Genomic DNA, 18,452 nt, shown 5'->3' with positions numbered 1-18,452 from the left:
AGTCGGGGTTCAGGGGCACCCACAACAACAGGGCGCCGACGGGCTGGATTAGTGGAAAGACGGAGCCATCCCGGGACCAATGGGTTTGCTTCCCTTCATGAACATGGATTTGCAGCTCCAGCCCCCAGGACCAGGGCTGTAGCTAGCGAGGTTCTCGTGTGCTAGGCGATGCCAGGAAGAAACTCGATCACGAACCTAGTGGTGGATTGTTAGCTCGAACCCTCACCCCAAGGGCCCTTGGCCCATCTGTGTTTGGTCTTCTTCTGCTGCAGAAGTAGTGGGCTGAAGCCGCTCTCGGCTCGTTTCTCAACCTCATCCATTTCTATCTCAGCCTCTCTGTCACTTTTCACATCATGCAGCAAAGAGGGCGTTTCCCACAATGAGCTCGCATTGTTTCGACCGTGGTGCGGCCCGTGGATTTGACACAATTCCGCTGAAAAAGCGCCCTGCGCTTCTCCTCAAGACCGATTCTGCCCTGAGATGATGTGTGTTGCACAATGCTGGTTACATCCCAGGATGCACGAATAGCGGGCTGGGGGTGCTCGGGCCTGTCATTGCTCATCTTGATTATTCGGATCATTACCTCGAGAGTCCATCAGGGCTCACTCGACGCCAGCTCTGGCATATGCATCGCTGCCCTGGTGGTTGTCTCGACTCGGATTGTGGTCAATCAGTACGTTCTCAGTTATGGGACGTCAAATGATGCAATCTACGGCAAATCTCAGTACTTTGACTCTCACGACCTGGAAACCTTGAAAATAGGCAGCATTCTCGCGTTGATTGCGAGGTTGCTTATCACCACTTTTTACTGGTTGCAGAACTGCCTCCTCCTGCTGTTCTATTCTCGTATCTTCGAGATCAGGGGGCAATGGACCACTATACTTATCCGGCTCTGTTGGATATCCATACCCATGACATACATTGCAGTGGTCATGGCCACGTTCTTGGAGTGCACCCCTTTCAGACTGTATTGGCAAATCAGTCCGAATCCGGGGACTTGCATTCGAGCATATAATCAGCTGCTTACCCAGGGCATCGCAAACATCCTTCTCGACCTCATCCTATTGGCCATTGCCTGGCCTCTCATTGTCGTCCGTCATCGAAGTATTGGCGAAAAGTTACGGGTCGGCACATTATTTTGCTTGGGATTTTTCTGCATCATCACCACTTGTGTCCGTATTGGATACATCTACGCCGAAGATTCCTATCAGCCTGTTCGCAGCTTCTGGGCATCCGTGCAGATGGTTGTATCGTGTTTTGTGGCAAATGCGCCTTCAATATATGGGTGCTGCAAGCTCATCAAGAGGCGGAAGTCCCAGCAAGCCGCACGGAGGGGTAGTCGACCGGAGGTATGGCTTCAGCTGCAGGCTGCCAACGAGAGCTTCGCCTCTCCAGACGTCCCTATTCGTGCCAGGCTTGCCGATTCGCCCACATGCTCTGAGAAGGCTTGGTCGCGCTGGGTGCCATGACCGTCGATCGCACCACCATCCCCGAAACCGAATGCTGCAGATTTAGATTACTAGAGTTCATGGGAAGACATCGGCGGCGACGAAGACTCCACACAGCTTCCGCTTCCTTGTTGAGGTAATGTCCTCACAAGTGCCAATGTGCAGCTGGATGACCTCTGCACCAAGACAGTGCGGTTGGATCCAGAAATGACCGGAAGTGCCATCCATGGGTACAACACGGAGTCTCTCCGTTCATCCGGACGGTCTGGGTGCAGCAAGAGGGTGTCGAGGCAGGACTGAAGCCTTTTTTTTCTGCGGGAAACGGTTTCTCGGAATTCTATACATACCCAGGAAGCACAGCTACATGACACCATGAATTTTCTATGTATAATCTGCGAGCCTCATTACCAGTAGTAGAGCCGCCAACCCTCGCACGTGATGATAAGCGCACCCTTATGGGGAACGCGTCGCCTGCAGTGTCAAACGGGGTGTACCGGGTACTAGTAGTAGCCTGCGCCTCTCAGGAGATGAAGTTGAACTCGCTCAGTAATATACTAGTAGTGCCAACTTTAATAGTCCTCTTTTCCAGCCCTATCTTATTACTAACGGGCACGTTTGAGGACAACATTGCAGTGGATTGATTGACCGTCTCAACATGGACTTTATGACAATCGCTTCTTCCAATACAGTCCGACAAGGTTGACGATCTTTCAGCTGTCCGCCAGCTCGTCTGCGTCATGGACGGGCTATTTACACTGCTCATTTTGAGCACTGTCATGGCCGTGGCTTCTTTTCTGGCCGGTATCCTCCCTCTTTCTCTCACTCTGTCGACGGCACAGTTGCGCTTTATCTCGACAGTTGGCATGGGCGTTTTGGTGGGCACATCTCTTGTCGTTATAATTCCAGAAGGCGTCGAGACTCTTTACAGTGCCAATGAAGTTGGCCATACTCATGCCCATTCGCATGCAAGAAGACATGCGTTGGTACCCGCCGCAGATGTTCGATGGCCAAGTCACCTTGGGCCACTGGCACAACACTCGCCCAAGCTGCTCGTACGCGCCGCAGACAAAGAACCTAGCCCATTCGATGTCCCCGGGCCCGTTATCCCCGCCGGGATGGACCCTCCACCACGAACCCCTACCAAACCTGGTGTGGTCGGCATAATGGATTCGGACCACAAGGATGATAAGGCAGCAGAAGAGAAGTCTGGCGCTGCGAAAGAGGAACACAATGGATCTGAACATGCATGGATCGGCGTGGCCTTACTAGCTGGGTTTATGCTCATGTACCTCATTGATAAGGTGCCGCAATACAGCGGACCATCGAAGCCAAAAGCACGAACACATCATATTGCCTTAAACAATTTGGGTCGACAGTTCAACCTCACTACGTCTCTTGATCGGGATGACGAGGCAGATACTTTTTTGGAGTCTCCAGAAGGGTCCCACGTGCGAAGTCGGAGTTTCGCAACGACCATCGGCTTGGTGATTCATGCAGCTGCAGATGGAATTGCTTTAGGAGCTTCGTCTACAGCTACAAATTCGACTTTGAGTCTGGTGATTTTCTTTGCAATCATGGTCCATAAGGCCCCTGCGGCTTTTGGCTTGACCTCGGTTTTGGTGAAGCAAGGGCTTTCAAAACGTGCAGCGCGGGGTCACCTTGTCCTTTTCAGTCTGGCGGCGCCGGCAGGTGCTCTCCTTACCTGGCTGTTCGCTCATCTCCTGGGCGGAGGTGGTAGTCATAACGCAGAGAAGACGACCTGGTGGACTGGGATCCTGTTGCTCTTCTCTGCCGGGACCTTCCTTTACGTTGCGATGCATTCCATGCAAGATGCATCTGACTCCCACCATGATGGGGCGAACGGCCATCCCAATGGGTATGTGGACGGTCGTGAAGGGCCTGTGACGGAGCCGAAACCGTCTTGGAAGGATCTTGGGGCGGCTTGCTTTGGAATGATCTTACCCTTGTTCATGCAAGTTGGACATGCACACTAATCTTTCGACTCCCCAACCAAAGAGGGGTGAGTTCGCCTGCCAATGGTATGGCTTCCACATTGGCGTTAGAATCCTTTCCAGCCTCTTGAAGTCAGCGTTGGCGACTAGCACTGTCAGCCAGAGCTCAGCGGATCAACAACCCGCCTTCTTATCTAGCCACAGACGATGTTGTCCAGATAACCAAGATGCTGTCTAAGATCTCACTATCGTCAGGAAGCACGTCTTCGCAGATATGAGCTACATGGACGGAAGGTATCCTGTTGCGTATACGTCGCGTTGAAGAGGTTCGATAAATGTGAGGAAGGGAAAGTATTCTAGAGTGCTCGACTCCGCCTGTTGATCCAGTTGATCGACAGCGTGTTTGGGTAGCATCCTATGTTTCCGGCCTTACTAGTAAGAGGATTTGGTTTGCCATTTGAGTTTGGTCAAGATGGCAACTACGTGCAAGTCAATTGATGGTGCAACAGACTGGGTGGATCTGTGTCCTTATACTAGTATACAGCGTCTTCAAGGACCAGCAAAAAGTGTCTTTGGCGCCTCGAGTTAAGCCGATAGTTGGGTAGATATTGTAACCCTTCCTGCCTATCACCATATGGGGTCATCTCAGCAAGGGGAGACTGCAGTACTATATTCGCAGCCTGCTGTGCTACTACTGCAACTTGCCAGACCGTCGCTCAAGGCATTCTGGGCAGCTATACCTGCAGGGTGCAGCTGTAGCGGTACCAGTCTTTGGCCTTATACCGGGTACACATACAGGTCGCTGCAGCTGGTCGGAGGCGTAAAAAGGTACTGTTGGGATTGTTGTAGTACTAGTACGTTCCTGAGCATGAGCAGCTTGCGATGGTGAGAGTCTGCGAATTAAATAAGCTCCCCATGTTGTATGAGCCTCTTCCTCTCCAGGCCTGCCAGTGTTCTACCAAACAACAAGCACTCCCGCAGTCAGGTCCAGGGCACCAGCAGCATCCTCAGCAGGTTGGTTCCCGCACCTATAGGCAACCTACCAGGTACCTTACCTACTAGTAGGTAGCTCTTTATCCGCTAACGTACCGTGGTACCTCCTATCTTATGCAGCCCGAGCACTAGTGACCGGCAAGCAGCCTGAGCCTGAGCACCACCACTACTGCAGTACCCAGAATCCCTGGGGATCACTTACTGCACCACCGGCACCGCAGCCTGAGGAACTCTGTCTTCCCTCCTGCGCCTTCAAGTCTTCGACAAGTCTCTCCATTCTCCATCCTCTCCACCATCACTGTAACACATTCCAGCGCCCTTAGGACTACAACTGCGGTTACAGTGGTACAGCGCAAACCCAACAGACGATCGGGATTTATCAGATCTGCGGACCGAACCCTTTGTCGACTAGCCACTGATCTCGCCACCGCTCAGTCCCCATCCGCCTCTCTTGGATCACATTACAACTGGTACTGCAGTTGCCAGTGGGCATTCTCTCCTCCTTCTCCTTGGGGCTAGGCCTGTCTCTTGCATGTCATAAGCGCCTCTGCCAACAAGACACCTGCAAACTCGACCCTACAGTACTACTACTCGACACTACACTCGACACCCGATGCCTATGCCCCTTCTCTCTGACATGGCGTTACTTTAGATGACCAGCTCTTCGAGGCGCGCAGAGTTCCAACCTTGCTGGCATCGAGTTTTCCTTTGAACATACCTCCAGCCCTTGTCTGCAAGTTTCTCCAACCCTCCAGCCTACCCGAAATACGCCAGCGTCCCACGCCAGGGCCAGCAAAAGAGATGGATCTCGACGATGACAACCGTGTTATGTCTTTGGACCGACCGCTATCCCCTATGCCTTCGCGGATGATGACCATAGACCCTGACCAACTCGCTGGGCGCTCCTACAATGGCCGACCGGCTGCCATCGACCAAGAAAACGATGGTCATTTTCCTGCGCCTCAAGACGCATCACGTTCCACCAGAACTCGACACAGTGTATCGCAACCGCGCCCGAAACGGCTGTCGACCTCAACCAAGGCCGGAATTCCTCTGAATATACTTCCCTCCGCCCCCGCCTCTCCTCCTACGCCCGCACCTTCTCCGACCCCGTATCAAAGGGCTCCTAGTTGGAACACTGCCGGCGAGAATGAGGATGCCTTTCTCAGAGACGCCCGGGAGCACTTCTCAAACCTGGATGCTTCTGGGAGAGAGAGATTCCTTGCTGAATTCCTCAATATGTGCGACAGTCACCTTCTGAGTTTTGTCCACCATTTCGTCTCTCCTCGTCTGAAGAAGGACCCTTTCGAGCATCTTCCGGACGAGTTGTGTCTAAGAGTAGGTTCCGCCATTTTTGCTCATGTTATCAAACTAACCTTGGCAGGTTTTATCATACATTGACGACCCGCAAAGCCTAGCCCGAGCCTCTCAAGTGTCGCATCGGTGGCACAAATTGTTAAACGATGATATGTTATGGAAGATCATGTGCGATCGACATGCATGGCGCAGAACATCCGGGGCCTCGAATGATGACGTTGAATCGCTGCATTTACCACAGGCCAGTCAAGGCCCGTATGTTTACAACAATCGATCACCCAAGCGCAACCTAGATGGTTCTATCATTGGCCCGTCTAGCAGTGCGCCAAATCTGTCGCTATTGAACCAAGATCAGGACTCGGCGAGTCCTCGATCCAAGAAAAGACAATCTCATTACTCGCATTTTAGGCACAAGTACATGATTGAGGCCGCCTGGAGGAAAGGCGGTGAGAGCATCATCAAGCATATCACCCCTGACCAAGGGGTGGTGACAAGTCTGCATTTGACAGACAAGTACATCGTTGTGGCCATGGACAACGCCAAAATCCATGTCTTCAACACCGTTGGCGAACATCAAAAGACCCTGAAGGGCCATGTAATGGGCGTCTGGGCTATGGTGCCTTGGGACGATATCCTTGTCAGCGGCGGATGTGACAGGGATGTTCGTGTCTGGGACATGTCCACCGGCAAAAGCATTCACACGCTAAGAGGCCATACCTCGACCGTGAGATGCTTGAAGATGTCTGACGCCAACACAGCAATTTCTGGTTCTAGAGACACGACCCTGCGGGTATGGGACCTCACCACCGGAATGTGCAAAAACGTTCTTGTTGGCCACCAAGCCAGTGTTCGATGTCTGGCCATCCACGGAGACCTGGTAGTTTCGGGCAGTTATGATACCACAGCGCGAATCTGGAGCATTTCCGAGGGTCGATGTCTCCGGACGTTAACTGGCCATTTCAGCCAGATATATGCGATTGCTTTTGACGGCAACCGCATCGCGACTGGAAGTCTCGACACCAGCGTTCGGATCTGGGATCCTAAGACGGGCATGTGTACCGCTATCCTACAAGGACATACATCTCTGGTGGGGCAGCTGCAGATGCGAGGCGATACGCTCGTGACAGGTGGCTCTGACGGATCGGTGCGTGTGTGGTCGTTGCAGACCAACACACCTATCCACCGCTTGGCTGCGCACGATAATAGTGTTACGAGTCTGCAGTTTGATGATCACCGAATTGTAAGTGGCGGTAGTGACGGCAGGGTGAAAATCTGGAGTCTCGAGACAGGCCAGTTGGTGCGCGAGCTCAGTCAACCAGCAGAAGCAGTTTGGAGAGTGGCGTTTGAAGAGGAAAAGGCCGTCATCATGGCCAGCCGGTCCAACCGGACTGTTATGGAGGTGAGTAATATCCATATCCCGGAAACTTTTCGTTGTTGCGAAAACGTTGGTGACTGATAATATGCTACTAGGTTTGGTCTTTTTCACCACCGGAAGAGCCTTGGGAACGAAGGTCAGAGAGTCCGTTGAGCTTACCTGAGCGAATATCCGCTGCAGCACATGATGATAAGGACGATGATGAACGGACAGCGGGGCGTCCAGAGAAGCAGAGCAGCGGCGATGTTGATGCTACTATGAGCGACGTATAGCGATATCGATAGTGATGGCGATACTTTATAATGTGATTCATATCATTGTATATCTCCTATCATCGTATGTTATTTTATGGCATAGAGCCTCGGGCGTTCTGTACAACAAGCATGCTCCTAGTTGTACTAGCATGTGTTCTTCAGCCAGCCCACCCTTGTGCTTCAAAGTGGCAACAACTCTGCGTTTGTCTCGAGCAAGTTAGGTGGTCTGTTCCTCAGAAATATATATTTGGGTTCTATTCCATTTCCATTTTTGCCAACGGAGACTGAGAAAAGCGCAAAAAACAACAACAAAACTGCCAGGTACTTCTCCCCCGACCATTTTTTCGGTTTTTGGCTCTTGTCCCGCAAGACAGACTGCTAGTTACCCATGGGTGGGTAGGAATACTTGCGTTTCAAACGGCTCTGGTCTTGTCTGTTTATAAGTCCCATCTCCCTGTACCCATCCTATCTATCTATTCTGTCTGCAGTTTGACTTTGCCCCTCGTAGCAAAGAAAACACAAAACTGCCCTCGCAACCCCGGGACTGGAAATGGAAAACCTGTGCCGTTTAATTTGCAATGCATCCAAACCAAAGCCGAATCCAAGACTGACAGAGCCGCTACGCTGACTCGCAGGAATGTCCCCTCTCACACACCCTCTCTCCTTCACAAGGCGAGGGAGAAGGAGACCACATAGGACTAATCTGGAGAGGATAAGTGGTCACCATGTCGGAAAGGGTAAGGAAGAAAAAGGGAAAAGCCCGGCGAAGGGCTTATTAGTGGCCGCCGGTGGTGGGTAGACCGAGCCAGACCTTGAAGGAGTCATAGCTGTAATGGTGGATACGAGTTAGCAAGGTCATTTCTGAATTTATGGCATGTGACGATGGGGATAGGGGGAACAGAATACATACATGAGCCATTGGAAGGCAGTCAGCGTTCCAATCATGACGATTCGAACGGGCAGGCCGTTCCAGAGACCCGAGAATCCGATATTGCCGTAGATGCGGCTCATGGCCTTGCCGGCGGATTCACCAGCTAAAAGTAAGACGAGTAAAATGTTAGCACATCCGTTATTGCTCATACATCCGTGGTCAACGCTCCTCTAGAGGGGTTGTTTGCAACTTTACCTTTTCTGTCTGAATTCAGCTTGCTCACCATGACATCGGCCGGATGACTGACGACAGCACAGGCGATACCAGCAATATAGCCGCCAAGGAAGCTGACACCAGTTTGCTGCAGTTTATTGTAGCTCTCCTTTGGCTTGCCCAGCTGCTTGTAGATCAACTTGACAGTCTCCTCGAACGTGGCGAACTTGCACATGGTGTAAGGGATTTGACGGCCCCAGAGCGGCGTGATGCCCTTGTACAGGCCGGCGATTCCTTCCTTGGCCACGACCTTGGACCAGCCTTCACGCAGGGTATGCGCGTACGGCGGGAGCGTGGTCTGCATGCGCACCTTGATGGCTTCCCACGGACATAAGAGTATGTCGGCCAAGAACTCGGCGCTCGCGCTGGCCCCCAGGTACACCAGGGTGCGGTTGCTGTTGGGGAACAGGTTGTCGCCGTACTCATGCTTGAAGATCTCGTAGAACCCGTACTTGCCTAGTCCCTGGAAGCTGTAGCCTACCAACGTTGGGGTCCAGCCGAAGAACACCCCGTGCAGCCCTTCCTTTGCGAATATCGTCCGCCACGCCGTAAAGTTCGACGTGTACATCTTTGGATCGACTTGTCTTCGCGTCTTGACCAGGTCCAGTGGCGTCACCAGCGTGTGCGTGGGACCACATGCGATCACACCCCCGAGCATGCATGAGGCGAAGTATTTTGCCTGTTTGATCGTTGAGACAACACGTCAGTCACCATGTCAGTAACCGCGCACGCATGAACGTTAAAATGGTTCAAATGAGCTTGTATGGTTTTGGTGGAAAGCGAGACGTCATCGAGCTGGCTTGAGGTACATACCGAGTTAGGTTCGATCTTTCCAAATGGATATGATTTGATAGCCCCACCTGAAGGTGGCTTCAGCGAAGAGGAGGCTGTCGATGCCATTTTGTTGCTACTTCCCTTGTTCGGCAGGGCAATGCTCGGAGAGTCGACAAACGCTCACGGGCGAGAAGTCACGGTGAAAAAGAGAGTCAAATCCACTAGCGTCAGGTTCCTGCCGTGCTGCTTGTGCTTTGCGGCTCGAACTCAAGCGCGGTGCAGAACTGGCAATCTTCGAGAAAGTGTTTGGATCACCTTAAAGTATACTCGCTGACTGATGGTTTCGGGATGTTCTGTAAGACGAAAGTAACGTTCTGGGCCGGCGGGACAACAAGGACAGAAAAAGGTGGATATAGAGGTACTGTAGCAGGAAACGAGACTGGCTTGGATCAAAGCGGCCGAATTTACTGCTGAGAGCCAGGACAGCAATCAATTGATATATCGTCGATAGGTAGTGACAGCCAGGAACAGACGATGTGATGCAGTGCCAGTGAGGCTGATAGACACTGCCAGTTGCAGGGCTGCAACTTGAACCGCTGAGACTGCAATCGACGTCAATCCCACCGGCGCCAGCGGAACCTTGACATCATCAACTTGAACTTGAACTAGAACTGAGCTGCGGGAGCTTGAAGCTTGTATCCATTAAGGATCAAGACTTGATCATTTTAGGACTGGCGCACCATCCAGTGTCCCACTGGCAGTGTGTTGTGCAGCGGATGAGTCAGCCAAATCTGCCCGTCTTAGTCATCCTCAGCATATACCCAAAACGATGCCAAAGAACAACGTATCAAGCAGTTTTCTACAATTGTCCGCGAAAGATCTTCCGCTCGAGATCTCGAGATGACCTCCAATTGATGTTACTATCCTCCTAGGGGTTCTGAACTTGGAAACCTGGCGGGACATCATAGATGCCTGCGTCGCTTTCGGGTGGGAACAGTTTATCCCATTCCGCCTACACATCCTGATGTCAGCGGCATCTAACAGCATTGAGAGGAACTTGTTCTTACCCAGTCAATATCCAACATGACAGAATCCCCTCGGGGAAGCGTAGGTGGCACCTGGGGTATGTTGACTTGGTCGTTCGGAAATCCTGATCCGAAACTATAAGGATTCTCATCACTTAGCAAAGCCTGATTTGCTTTCAGTCCCTGTGGCGCCTGCAGTGGCGGAGGAGGGACTGCCGATGCGCTGCCCGAGTCCAGAACTGTACGCCAGCTGGTCTGGTCGGCGCTAATTAGGGGTGGCCACGATTCATTCGTCCCCGAGTCACTCGGGCTGTTGAAATCGAATTGCTGGCTTGGTGAAGCCTGGCTCTGTTGTTGGCGCTGGCCTAACTGTTGGCCCGGCGGAGGCTGAGGCGCTTGCGCTTGCGCTTGAAGCTGGGATTGTGGTGACTGCTGTTGGTTTTGTTGTAGCGATAATGTCTGTTTAGCGTTGATCAGGGCCCTAGGGCCATAATCCGAGAAATATAGGGTTGCAGGCGTGTCGAAGCTCCACGCCTGATCGACACTTTCCTCCTTAATCAACGACGAAGTCTTGGTAGGAGGTACGAAGTCTGGAGTTCGAGCCAGGGCCGCAGAATTACTCCTGCTACTACTGTCATCGCCTAGCCGGTTAGGTACCTCAACCTTGACCTTCATGCTGACAGGCACCCGCATCCGGCGGACATCCAGATAGACCGCAGTCCGATCCCTGATGGTGGATATGATGCTCCTGGCTTTCATCGGCCGTGGCAGCGACAAATCGGGCTCGAAAACAAAGTCAATGATGTTCCAAACCCGCTCTGCGTGGGGCAAATTTGGGTCCTGATAGATGAGGCTGAGTAGCAAGAATGCCATGTGCCATTGTTGGTAGGCACCACTGAACCACCTCCATCTCTTTAACTCCGGGATCTGCTCAAGCGCCATGGCATTTTCCGTTGCTTGGACTGCGCTTTGGACAGTGAGTTGCCGAAGCCGTTCCGGCACTCGGTTGCTGGGATTGTGGAGGTAGCGATGTAGCACCATGACATATAACCTCTGAATGAATAAATTCATCACTGACTGGGCATATTTCTGCAACGGAACACCAACGTCGATGATCGGTGCGTATTTGGCCTCCATAGTCCTGCGGAATGATTCGATTTTCCCCAGAACATGTGTGAGAGACGCCTTTTTCTTCTCCATTCGGATCCGATCGAACCAAATGATCCGTTGCATCTCAACACATTCGAATCGGATTCGCGACATTGTCATATCAGTCCACTGGGTATGGGCTTCTGTAGGGTGAGCCGACAACAAATCGGCGTCGTCGATGTTGAGAGGAAATCTTGTGTCGTAATCCTCTCGTTTGATGCCTGGTCGGGGTCCCTGGCCCTCGCAAGTTCGAAAATCGAGCCAGCAGAGCTCAAACCACACAATCCGGCGAACATGACACTCAATGGGAGACAATCCATAGACCTCTTCGGGGTCGCGATGGAGTCCCATACATTCCGCTAATCGAACAGCCATGCCCACTAGTACTGAATGAGCGCGTGACACCTGGTCTCGACACATGGGAATCAGGTAAACAACTAGAGCCTGTAATGTCTCAAGCTTTGTTGCTCGGAGAAACTGGGCTTTACTCAAGGCGACCTCTGTTCCGGTCTGGAAGCTGCCAAGGATAACGCTTTTGGGCTGTGCGAAGATGGCTGTCACCTCCTCTTCCGCCATGCTAGCCACCGCCGCGAACAGAATCGACAGGACAAAGGATTGTTGCCAGGGTGGGGGCTCGATACCAGCAAGTACAGAGGTCCAAAAGTTGTCATACTGGAGCTGGAAGCTTGGCCAGTGCACGACGCGAGCAAGGAAATGGACGTTATCGTAATAGTTGCGTACCAGTTGATCAGCTGCGGTCTTGGTTGGTAGGAAGTTGATCAGGGATCTTTTGTTTCCAACATCGCCAAACAAGAACCCTGAGCCAGGAGCAATGTATGTAGGTCCGGGTGACAGGAAGTCTTCAGTTTCATCGACCAGTTCAGGCGCCGTGGCCGCATTGTGGTGGACTCCTGCCGATTCTGTGGCAGGATCCTCGAGTTGTTGATTCAGCTACATTGATTGTCAGATCCAGACTTCTTAGGAAATAATCAGGCAAATACCTCCTCATGAATGCGCGGACGAAAGAACCCACCCAGCCGTTCATTCAACCTGGTCAGCGTTAGTCTTACCACCAGGACAGATTCAACAGAACAAAAATTGTTCACCTCATTCTTCCTATCTTCACTCCTAAATCTAGAACGTCATCATTAGTGCTATCTTCATAAGAAGCATCGACTACTGCCAAGGGGGTTGGCTCGAGGCCTTTCTCGTCTTCCGGTACAGCAGCCTCGTTGTCAGAGCTACTTGTTTCACCTCCGGGAAGATCGGCCGATGTCCTCCTCTGGGAATTCGAGGGAGCAGGGCGTCCTTCTTTCCGGGCAATATCTTGCTCGAGGACTTTTTCGAGCGAACCCATCTTTTCCTTGATCTCATTTAGACGCTGTTGAGACACCGAGTCTAGAGCTGGAGCAAGGAAGAGACAATCGCGAGAAGCCCTGCTGCAATTGGTGCATGGGTGCAATTTGTCGCATTTGAGCTTTCGCCGACGGCACTCCAAGCAGGAAGTGATCATGCGATTCCTCCGCCGAACGCGATTCTGGGTCGCAGCCAGGGGCTTTGTTCCTTGGGTGGCATTGGCCCCGGGAGGAGACGCATTCTTGCCAGTGGTGCTGTCCATAATGGTCGCGATCGGCTACCGCTGGCAACAGCGCCCTAATAAAAGCAAGTCCAACAGTCTTGCCAGGTGGTTATGTCACAAGCATCCTTACAGAGACCCAAACCTGGAGGCGGGGAACCGGAGCGGCAATTGCTGGGCTTGGTTCTCGACCTCTGGTAAATCAGCCCTGGCTTCGTACAGAAGAGAACAAGTATGTAGGGTTTATGGTTAGGTGCACGATGGGCGGATGCGGAACAAGTCAGAGGAGCTGTTGGTGGGAGAGAAGTAGAACTGTATTCAACGTAACAGTAGGGGTGGAAATGATTTACAGTGATTCATCGACTTGTTCAAGTTGTATGGGGAACTTGTAAGGTGTAGGGCTGCCTGCGCGGGTTGCACGTGGTGGGGGTTTATTGTTACTACCAATTATTAGCTGAGGGAAAATCCAAGTCGACTCCCAAGTTCATCAGTTCATCACCACGACCGAAATAGAGTTGTAGACTCATATACCTGCCAGTGTACCTGACTACAACGGTACTGTATGTCAGATAATCACGGCCTGCCACAGCCCTATTATAGGCGCGGCCTACCTACAGCATCCAACCTACTACTACGACAGTATTTCTCACAGACGCCGACCCTCCAAGTTCCCACCCCTTCATTGCAACCCCTCTCCGTCTTCGCATAACGGCAAGCATGATTCCAGCAATGATAGTTCGATGTTCAGCCCCCCTCCTACCTCTACAAGAATGAGCGATGTTTGACTCAACAAGCTTCGGCGCGTGCGTGGATCGCAAGGACTTGTCCCGAAGCGGCCATGACTCTACATCAGAAGCTCGACGTGATGATCTGATGCAGCGACAAAAGATCGATCTCTGCCCTACGGGGTGATTGCCCTGTCGCATCTAGGCCCCTCCTCCGAGACGTGGTCGCCATGGCATCCCGAGCCAAAATCAGTCCTCCACGTTCCTGGCGCTAGCTAGCCTCGAGGGTGGGTTTGCAGAAACAAGCAATAGACATACAATTTGACAGAATCTGGACTATAAAGATGGGGTCCAGATGAAGGGTCAGGTGACCAACAAGAGCCGCCTTCTAAGGACTCGGGAGGGTCCAACATGAGAGCAGGGGTCACAATGGCCATCATCAAGCCACCCTAATCAACACTAGACCAACGGGGCCAACTTTGTCTCCCACGTCAACCGCTGCCAATCTCCGCCACCATCTGTCACTCTCGGCGGACGGCTCTCTCATTGCCATAGCGACCTGTCAGGCTTTGACGCCTACTACGTCTTCAAGCCGACATTGCGACTTCGTCCCGAGGCTTCCCAATATTACATTGTATGGTCTTCGTCTTCATCAAGTCCCTCGAATCGTTTCATGTTTACTCTTTCAGCTTCTGTGCCTGCCACGGTGACGGGCCATGTTGTCTATCAGTGTGGCTCCAGTTAGCACTCACCTCCAGTGTAACGAAAGAAATGCGCTTAAGGTTTCCAGACTCTGGCTCTGTACTGTACACAACATGTCTCTCACGAAAATCGGGTTCCCAAGCCCCCATCCGTGCACGGCGACTTGCTGTGACCATCAGTTACGTCGCCCAGGTTCCGGCACAGACGGTCTCAAGGCGCCGTCGAGCGCAGAGGTCATCCCAATGCTGGTGCTTGTTGCCACACACGTATTCAATTCCCCGGTACACCAATTAATGGTCGAGCTTCAATTTCGGAGCACTGAGGCTTGGAACACCGAGTAGTCTGAGCACTGCTCGTACCTGGCCGTTTCGTTGTCACCTTAGAGTTCAGCCTCGTTCTGGACCCGCGTTCAGTAGGTGAGTCTGCTTCGACATGTACCAAGGTCTCTCCCTATGTGGATGATGAGGACTGTGCACCTTGGAGACGATCGTCGGTATTGTTTACTCGCCTCCTTATGGTCATATATTCTTTCTGTTGTTGCTGGCCATTCTTTCGTGCATCCGTATCATACATTTTTCCCTTCGATATTGAACGACCAACAATTCAGCGGCGCGACATCGCCGCACATTCGTTATGAAGCCCTCCTGTCTCATCCTCTCGATATGCCTATGGGCCCTGCAAACCGACCTCTCTTTTGCCTACTGGCGCATGGCTTGCAGCGTTTCGCAAACCGCTAGAATCGACCCCATCCTCAACCCAGGAGGCGTGTCCGGACACGCCCACAAATTCGCCGGCGGAAGCAGTGCGTGCTGTACCTTATGTGGCCTGTACTGCTGCTAATAACGCAGGTGTAAACGAGAATTCTGACCACGACTCTCTCTTGTCTTCAACCTGTTCCTCTTGCGAGGTTCAGAAGGACAAATCCGCATATTGGACCCCCCAGTTATACTTTGCTCATGCCAATGGCGAATTCGAAGAAGTGCCAAATTATGGAATGACAGTGTACTACGTTGGTGAGTATTTCGCAAACCTAACGCGAAGCAAGCTGATTTTAGGACAGGACGCGGCGGAAATACGTCTAACACGGTTCCCTTTCCCAAGGGGTTTAAAATGATCTCTGGAGATACCCGCCAGCGCTCATATGATAACTCGACCTTGACATATTTAGATACACGGCCGGTGGCTGATAGGTTTGTTCCGTTCATAACAATGATACCAAGACGACTACTGACACCAATGCAGGGTGAGTTTCCGCTGCATTAATGAAGCTAATGATATTCCAGAGACGCACTATATCTCGCAAACAAATTGCGTGAACGGTCTGCGAGCCCAACTTAACTTCCAGTCCTGCTGGGACGGTGTCAATAATTACCTGGAGAATTCAGCACATGTTGCTTATCTCTCCGGCATTGACTACGGCGAGTGCCCGCCTACCCATCCCGTCCCTATCCCTGGACTCTTCTTTGAGTGAGTACCTGCGTCTAACCACTCTGCTGTCCTTTCTTACACTTAGTAGGGTGCTCTATTTCCCGAACCTAATTGATCAATCCGCTGGCGGTCAATTCGTGTTCTCTAACGGGGACCCTACCGGCTTTGGTTTTCACGGAGACTTCATGAACGGTTGGGACATGGACGTCCACACCGAAGCAGTGAAAAATTGTTTGTATACAGACAACAACGGAGTAATCAGCGCCTGCTCGTACCTTGCTGAAAGTGACGATGTCAATTTTGCACGCACGTGTCCCGAGCAGGCGTCAGTTCTCGACGAGCCTGTCCATGGAAATCTTACTGCCTTGCCAGGGTGCAACCCCATCACCCCAGGTCCCGGTTTGGCCGAGCAAGTAATTTGCCCAGTCAACTCCCACTCATCCAGCATATCAGGTACAAGCTCCGTTCCTGCTGGTACATCGAGCGCTCTCGAATCCTCGGTGAGCAGCTCAATCATTGTGGCAACATCTTCAATCCAGGCGCCGACCAGCAGTACAACTAGCCTTCCTGCTGCCCTTTCCTCCTCGATATTAACCTCGGCCATTGCATCCAACCCGACGACTTCGACAGCCACAGTATCCAGCTCTCCTGGGTTGTCTATGTCCTCGCTAAACGGACTACCCAGTACAACGTCCACCACAGTATCCAATGAATTGCCGCTCACGACGTCTGCGTCTTCAACAGATGATGCCGCAAGTACAAGTCCCGTCTCGACCGCTACCATTACGTCAAGTATGCCGTCCAGCTCCGAAACAACGCCGACTGGGAGTCTCTCCACAGACGCAGGGTCGACAAACCTATGGGGCCACGGCTGGTTTACTCGATCCGGTTCGGGATGGCCATGGAGGGGAGGCGGTGTTTTTGCGCAGCTGTCTTCGACAACCGATGGGACTCAGGCATCCATCAGCATCTCGTCTACTGAGGCCAGTCAGGATAACACCTCAGGCGCGCCTCAAACCACAACATCTGCAACATCTGCTCCAAGTCTGGCGAACACTGTGGGAGCGGATGGTTTGAGTGCGACCACTTTGCCTGTGGTTACACAAACAGAATTGTTGACGACCACAATCACAGACTGGCTTACCACTACCGTGACGGTGACGGTAGGTGGCAATACCGCTGGTAATTTTGTGGCAATCAGCAGCAGTGCAGATGCCTTGTCAGGTTCTGTAGCGCCAACCACAAAACTGTCTTCAACATTGGCACAGTCTAACACTGCAGTCACGGTTCCCAGCAGCACGGTGGCTGTCCCAACAAGCACCATCACATTGCCAGATGGAGTCACCGACGATGGGGTTCCAAATGTTGTGACAGTGATCACCGTAACCACCGTGATTCCGGGCACAACGATTGTCCAGTCAGGGACTACAGTCTCAATAGACGCGACGACTACCACACAGCCAGTGAGTGTCGTAAGCAGTGCTGGGAACTTTTACACTATCACCGGCAGCACATACACCACATTCTTTTCCTCGGATCCGTCTGCAGCAGTTTCGGCAAGCGGAACCCCGCTGCCGGCAAGCTCGTTCAGCGCTGGGGGTACTTTCTACACAATTACAGGGAGCACAACCACGACATTCCTTTCGGATGATGTAGCAAGCACAATGCCAGGAGGAAGCCTGGCAACTGGGCAACCGAGCACATCTCTCTCTGATGGTATCACCTATCCTACCACAGGAAGTGCATATACAACTGCTCCAGTCACCGGAGGGCTAAGCTCTTCAACAGAGCCGACAACAACAACAACCGTTCTCACCACGACCACATTCTTTGTAACGGTGACCCCAACAAGCACCCGCACAGTGAGCACCTTGTCCACACAACCGACCGCTCCTTCGAACAGCACTTTTATCACAGTCACCAGTGCAACAGCTGGAGAAGTTGCCAGCAGCAGCAACAACAGTGCCCTTGCCCCATCAAGTGCAACCTTCAACGTTGCACTTTCGTCTGTCGCCAGTTTATCCGACGATGTAGCGACCGCGTTCGTCACTTTGACCGAACCCATCACAGAGGAGACCACTTCCACAGTCGATACGACCCTGACTCTCTCCACGGCACCGTCGAACACAACATTCTTTACGATCAGGGGCCGTGAGGTAACGTATACCGGGAATTGAAACAACTCACTCTTGCAGCAGGGAAATTTTTATTCGACATGAATCAGCATTACTAACGACAGGAAATATTTGAGTTTGACTAATTTACAGGAACTTTTGATCAGGACGGAGGGAATGGCAAAACATTGTAGCACCACCGACATAGAACGATACCCACGGCATATAGTTGATCGAGCAACGACGACTCGAACAAGGCGGACAGCAGAATAGGGCAACGAGGGAGCAGGAGTGATATATTGATGACTCAGGGAACAACCACCATTGGGGTGGATTAAGGGAAAACTGGTGGTATTAATTTATGGACTTTATGTACGATATTGCTAGGGGGAAATAATAAGCGTTCCACAACAGCTTTTGAGAGTCATGCGTGTGCCTATCTTATGGTGTACCCATAGTAATAAACGGTGCTTAAT

The 18,452-nt window shown here is 52.0% G+C and overlaps 6 protein-coding genes across 6 annotated transcripts; 4 read left to right on the top strand and 2 right to left on the bottom strand.

Moving 5' to 3' along the window:
- Positions 1–497: 497 nt before the first annotated feature.
- On the top strand, positions 498–1,469 carry HMPREF1120_06193 (uncharacterized protein; the record flags this gene model as incomplete). Its single annotated transcript, XM_009160394.1, has 1 exon — positions 498–1,469. One exon carries the CDS (start codon positions 498–500, stop codon positions 1,467–1,469), a length of 972 nt encoding a protein of 323 aa, XP_009158642.1.
- Positions 1,470–2,185: 716 nt separating this feature from the next.
- HMPREF1120_06192 (uncharacterized protein) lies at positions 2,186–3,442 on the top strand (the record flags this gene model as incomplete). Its single annotated transcript, XM_009160393.1, has 1 exon — positions 2,186–3,442. The coding sequence occupies one exon, from the start codon at positions 2,186–2,188 to the stop codon at positions 3,440–3,442; it is 1,257 nt and encodes a 418-aa protein (XP_009158641.1).
- A 1,752-nt stretch (positions 3,443–5,194) lies between these two features.
- On the top strand, positions 5,195–7,357 carry HMPREF1120_06191 (F-box and WD-40 domain-containing protein CDC4; the record flags this gene model as incomplete). Its single annotated transcript, XM_009160392.1, has 3 exons — positions 5,195–5,731; positions 5,778–7,109; positions 7,181–7,357. The coding sequence occupies 3 exons, from the start codon at positions 5,195–5,197 to the stop codon at positions 7,355–7,357; spliced, it is 2,046 nt and encodes a 681-aa protein (XP_009158640.1).
- A 757-nt stretch (positions 7,358–8,114) lies between these two features.
- On the bottom strand, positions 8,115–9,383 carry HMPREF1120_06190 (MC family mitochondrial carrier protein; the record flags this gene model as incomplete). The annotated part of the gene is made up of 4 exons (XM_009160391.1): positions 8,115–8,166; positions 8,250–8,373; positions 8,466–9,162; positions 9,297–9,383. The coding sequence occupies 4 exons, from the start codon at positions 9,381–9,383 to the stop codon at positions 8,115–8,117; spliced, it is 960 nt and encodes a 319-aa protein (XP_009158639.1).
- An 802-nt stretch (positions 9,384–10,185) lies between these two features.
- Positions 10,186–13,049, bottom strand: HMPREF1120_06189 (uncharacterized protein; the record flags this gene model as incomplete). Its single annotated transcript, XM_009160390.1, has 4 exons — positions 10,186–10,269; positions 10,325–12,382; positions 12,433–12,481; positions 12,538–13,049. The coding sequence occupies 4 exons, from the start codon at positions 13,047–13,049 to the stop codon at positions 10,186–10,188; spliced, it is 2,703 nt and encodes a 900-aa protein (XP_009158638.1).
- A 440-nt stretch (positions 13,050–13,489) lies between these two features.
- HMPREF1120_06188 (WSC domain-containing protein) lies at positions 13,490–18,390 on the top strand. The gene is made up of 5 exons (XM_009160389.1): positions 13,490–15,236; positions 15,283–15,447; positions 15,495–15,624; positions 15,677–15,901; positions 15,951–18,390. Exons 1-5 carry the CDS (start codon positions 15,068–15,070, stop codon positions 18,037–18,039), a joined length of 2,778 nt encoding a protein of 925 aa, XP_009158637.1. The 5' UTR covers positions 13,490–15,067; the 3' UTR covers positions 18,040–18,390.
- Positions 18,391–18,452: the final 62 nt, after the last annotated feature.

This window comes from Exophiala dermatitidis (assembly GCF_000230625.1).
Source record: "Exophiala dermatitidis NIH/UT8656 unplaced genomic scaffold supercont1.5, whole genome shotgun sequence".
NCBI classification, from domain to species: Eukaryota; Fungi; Ascomycota; class Eurotiomycetes; order Chaetothyriales; family Herpotrichiellaceae; genus Exophiala; species Exophiala dermatitidis.
This window is presented reverse-complemented; position numbering and strand designations above follow the sequence as displayed.

What these genes read in the sequence shown, in the direction of transcription:
- HMPREF1120_06188 (XM_009160389.1), top strand. Translation starts at nt 15,068, where the DNA reads ATGAAGCCCTCCTGTCTCATCCTCTCGATATGCCTATGGGCCCTGCAA. An exon ending in AATGACAGTGTACTACGTTG is followed by an intron (nt 15,448 to 15,494) that starts GTGAGTATTTCG and finishes ATTTTAGGACAG; the next exon opens with GACGCGGCGGAAATACGTCT. An exon ending in ATCCCTGGACTCTTCTTTGA is followed by an intron (nt 15,902 to 15,950) that starts GTGAGTACCTGC and finishes TACACTTAGTAG; the next exon opens with GGTGCTCTATTTCCCGAACC.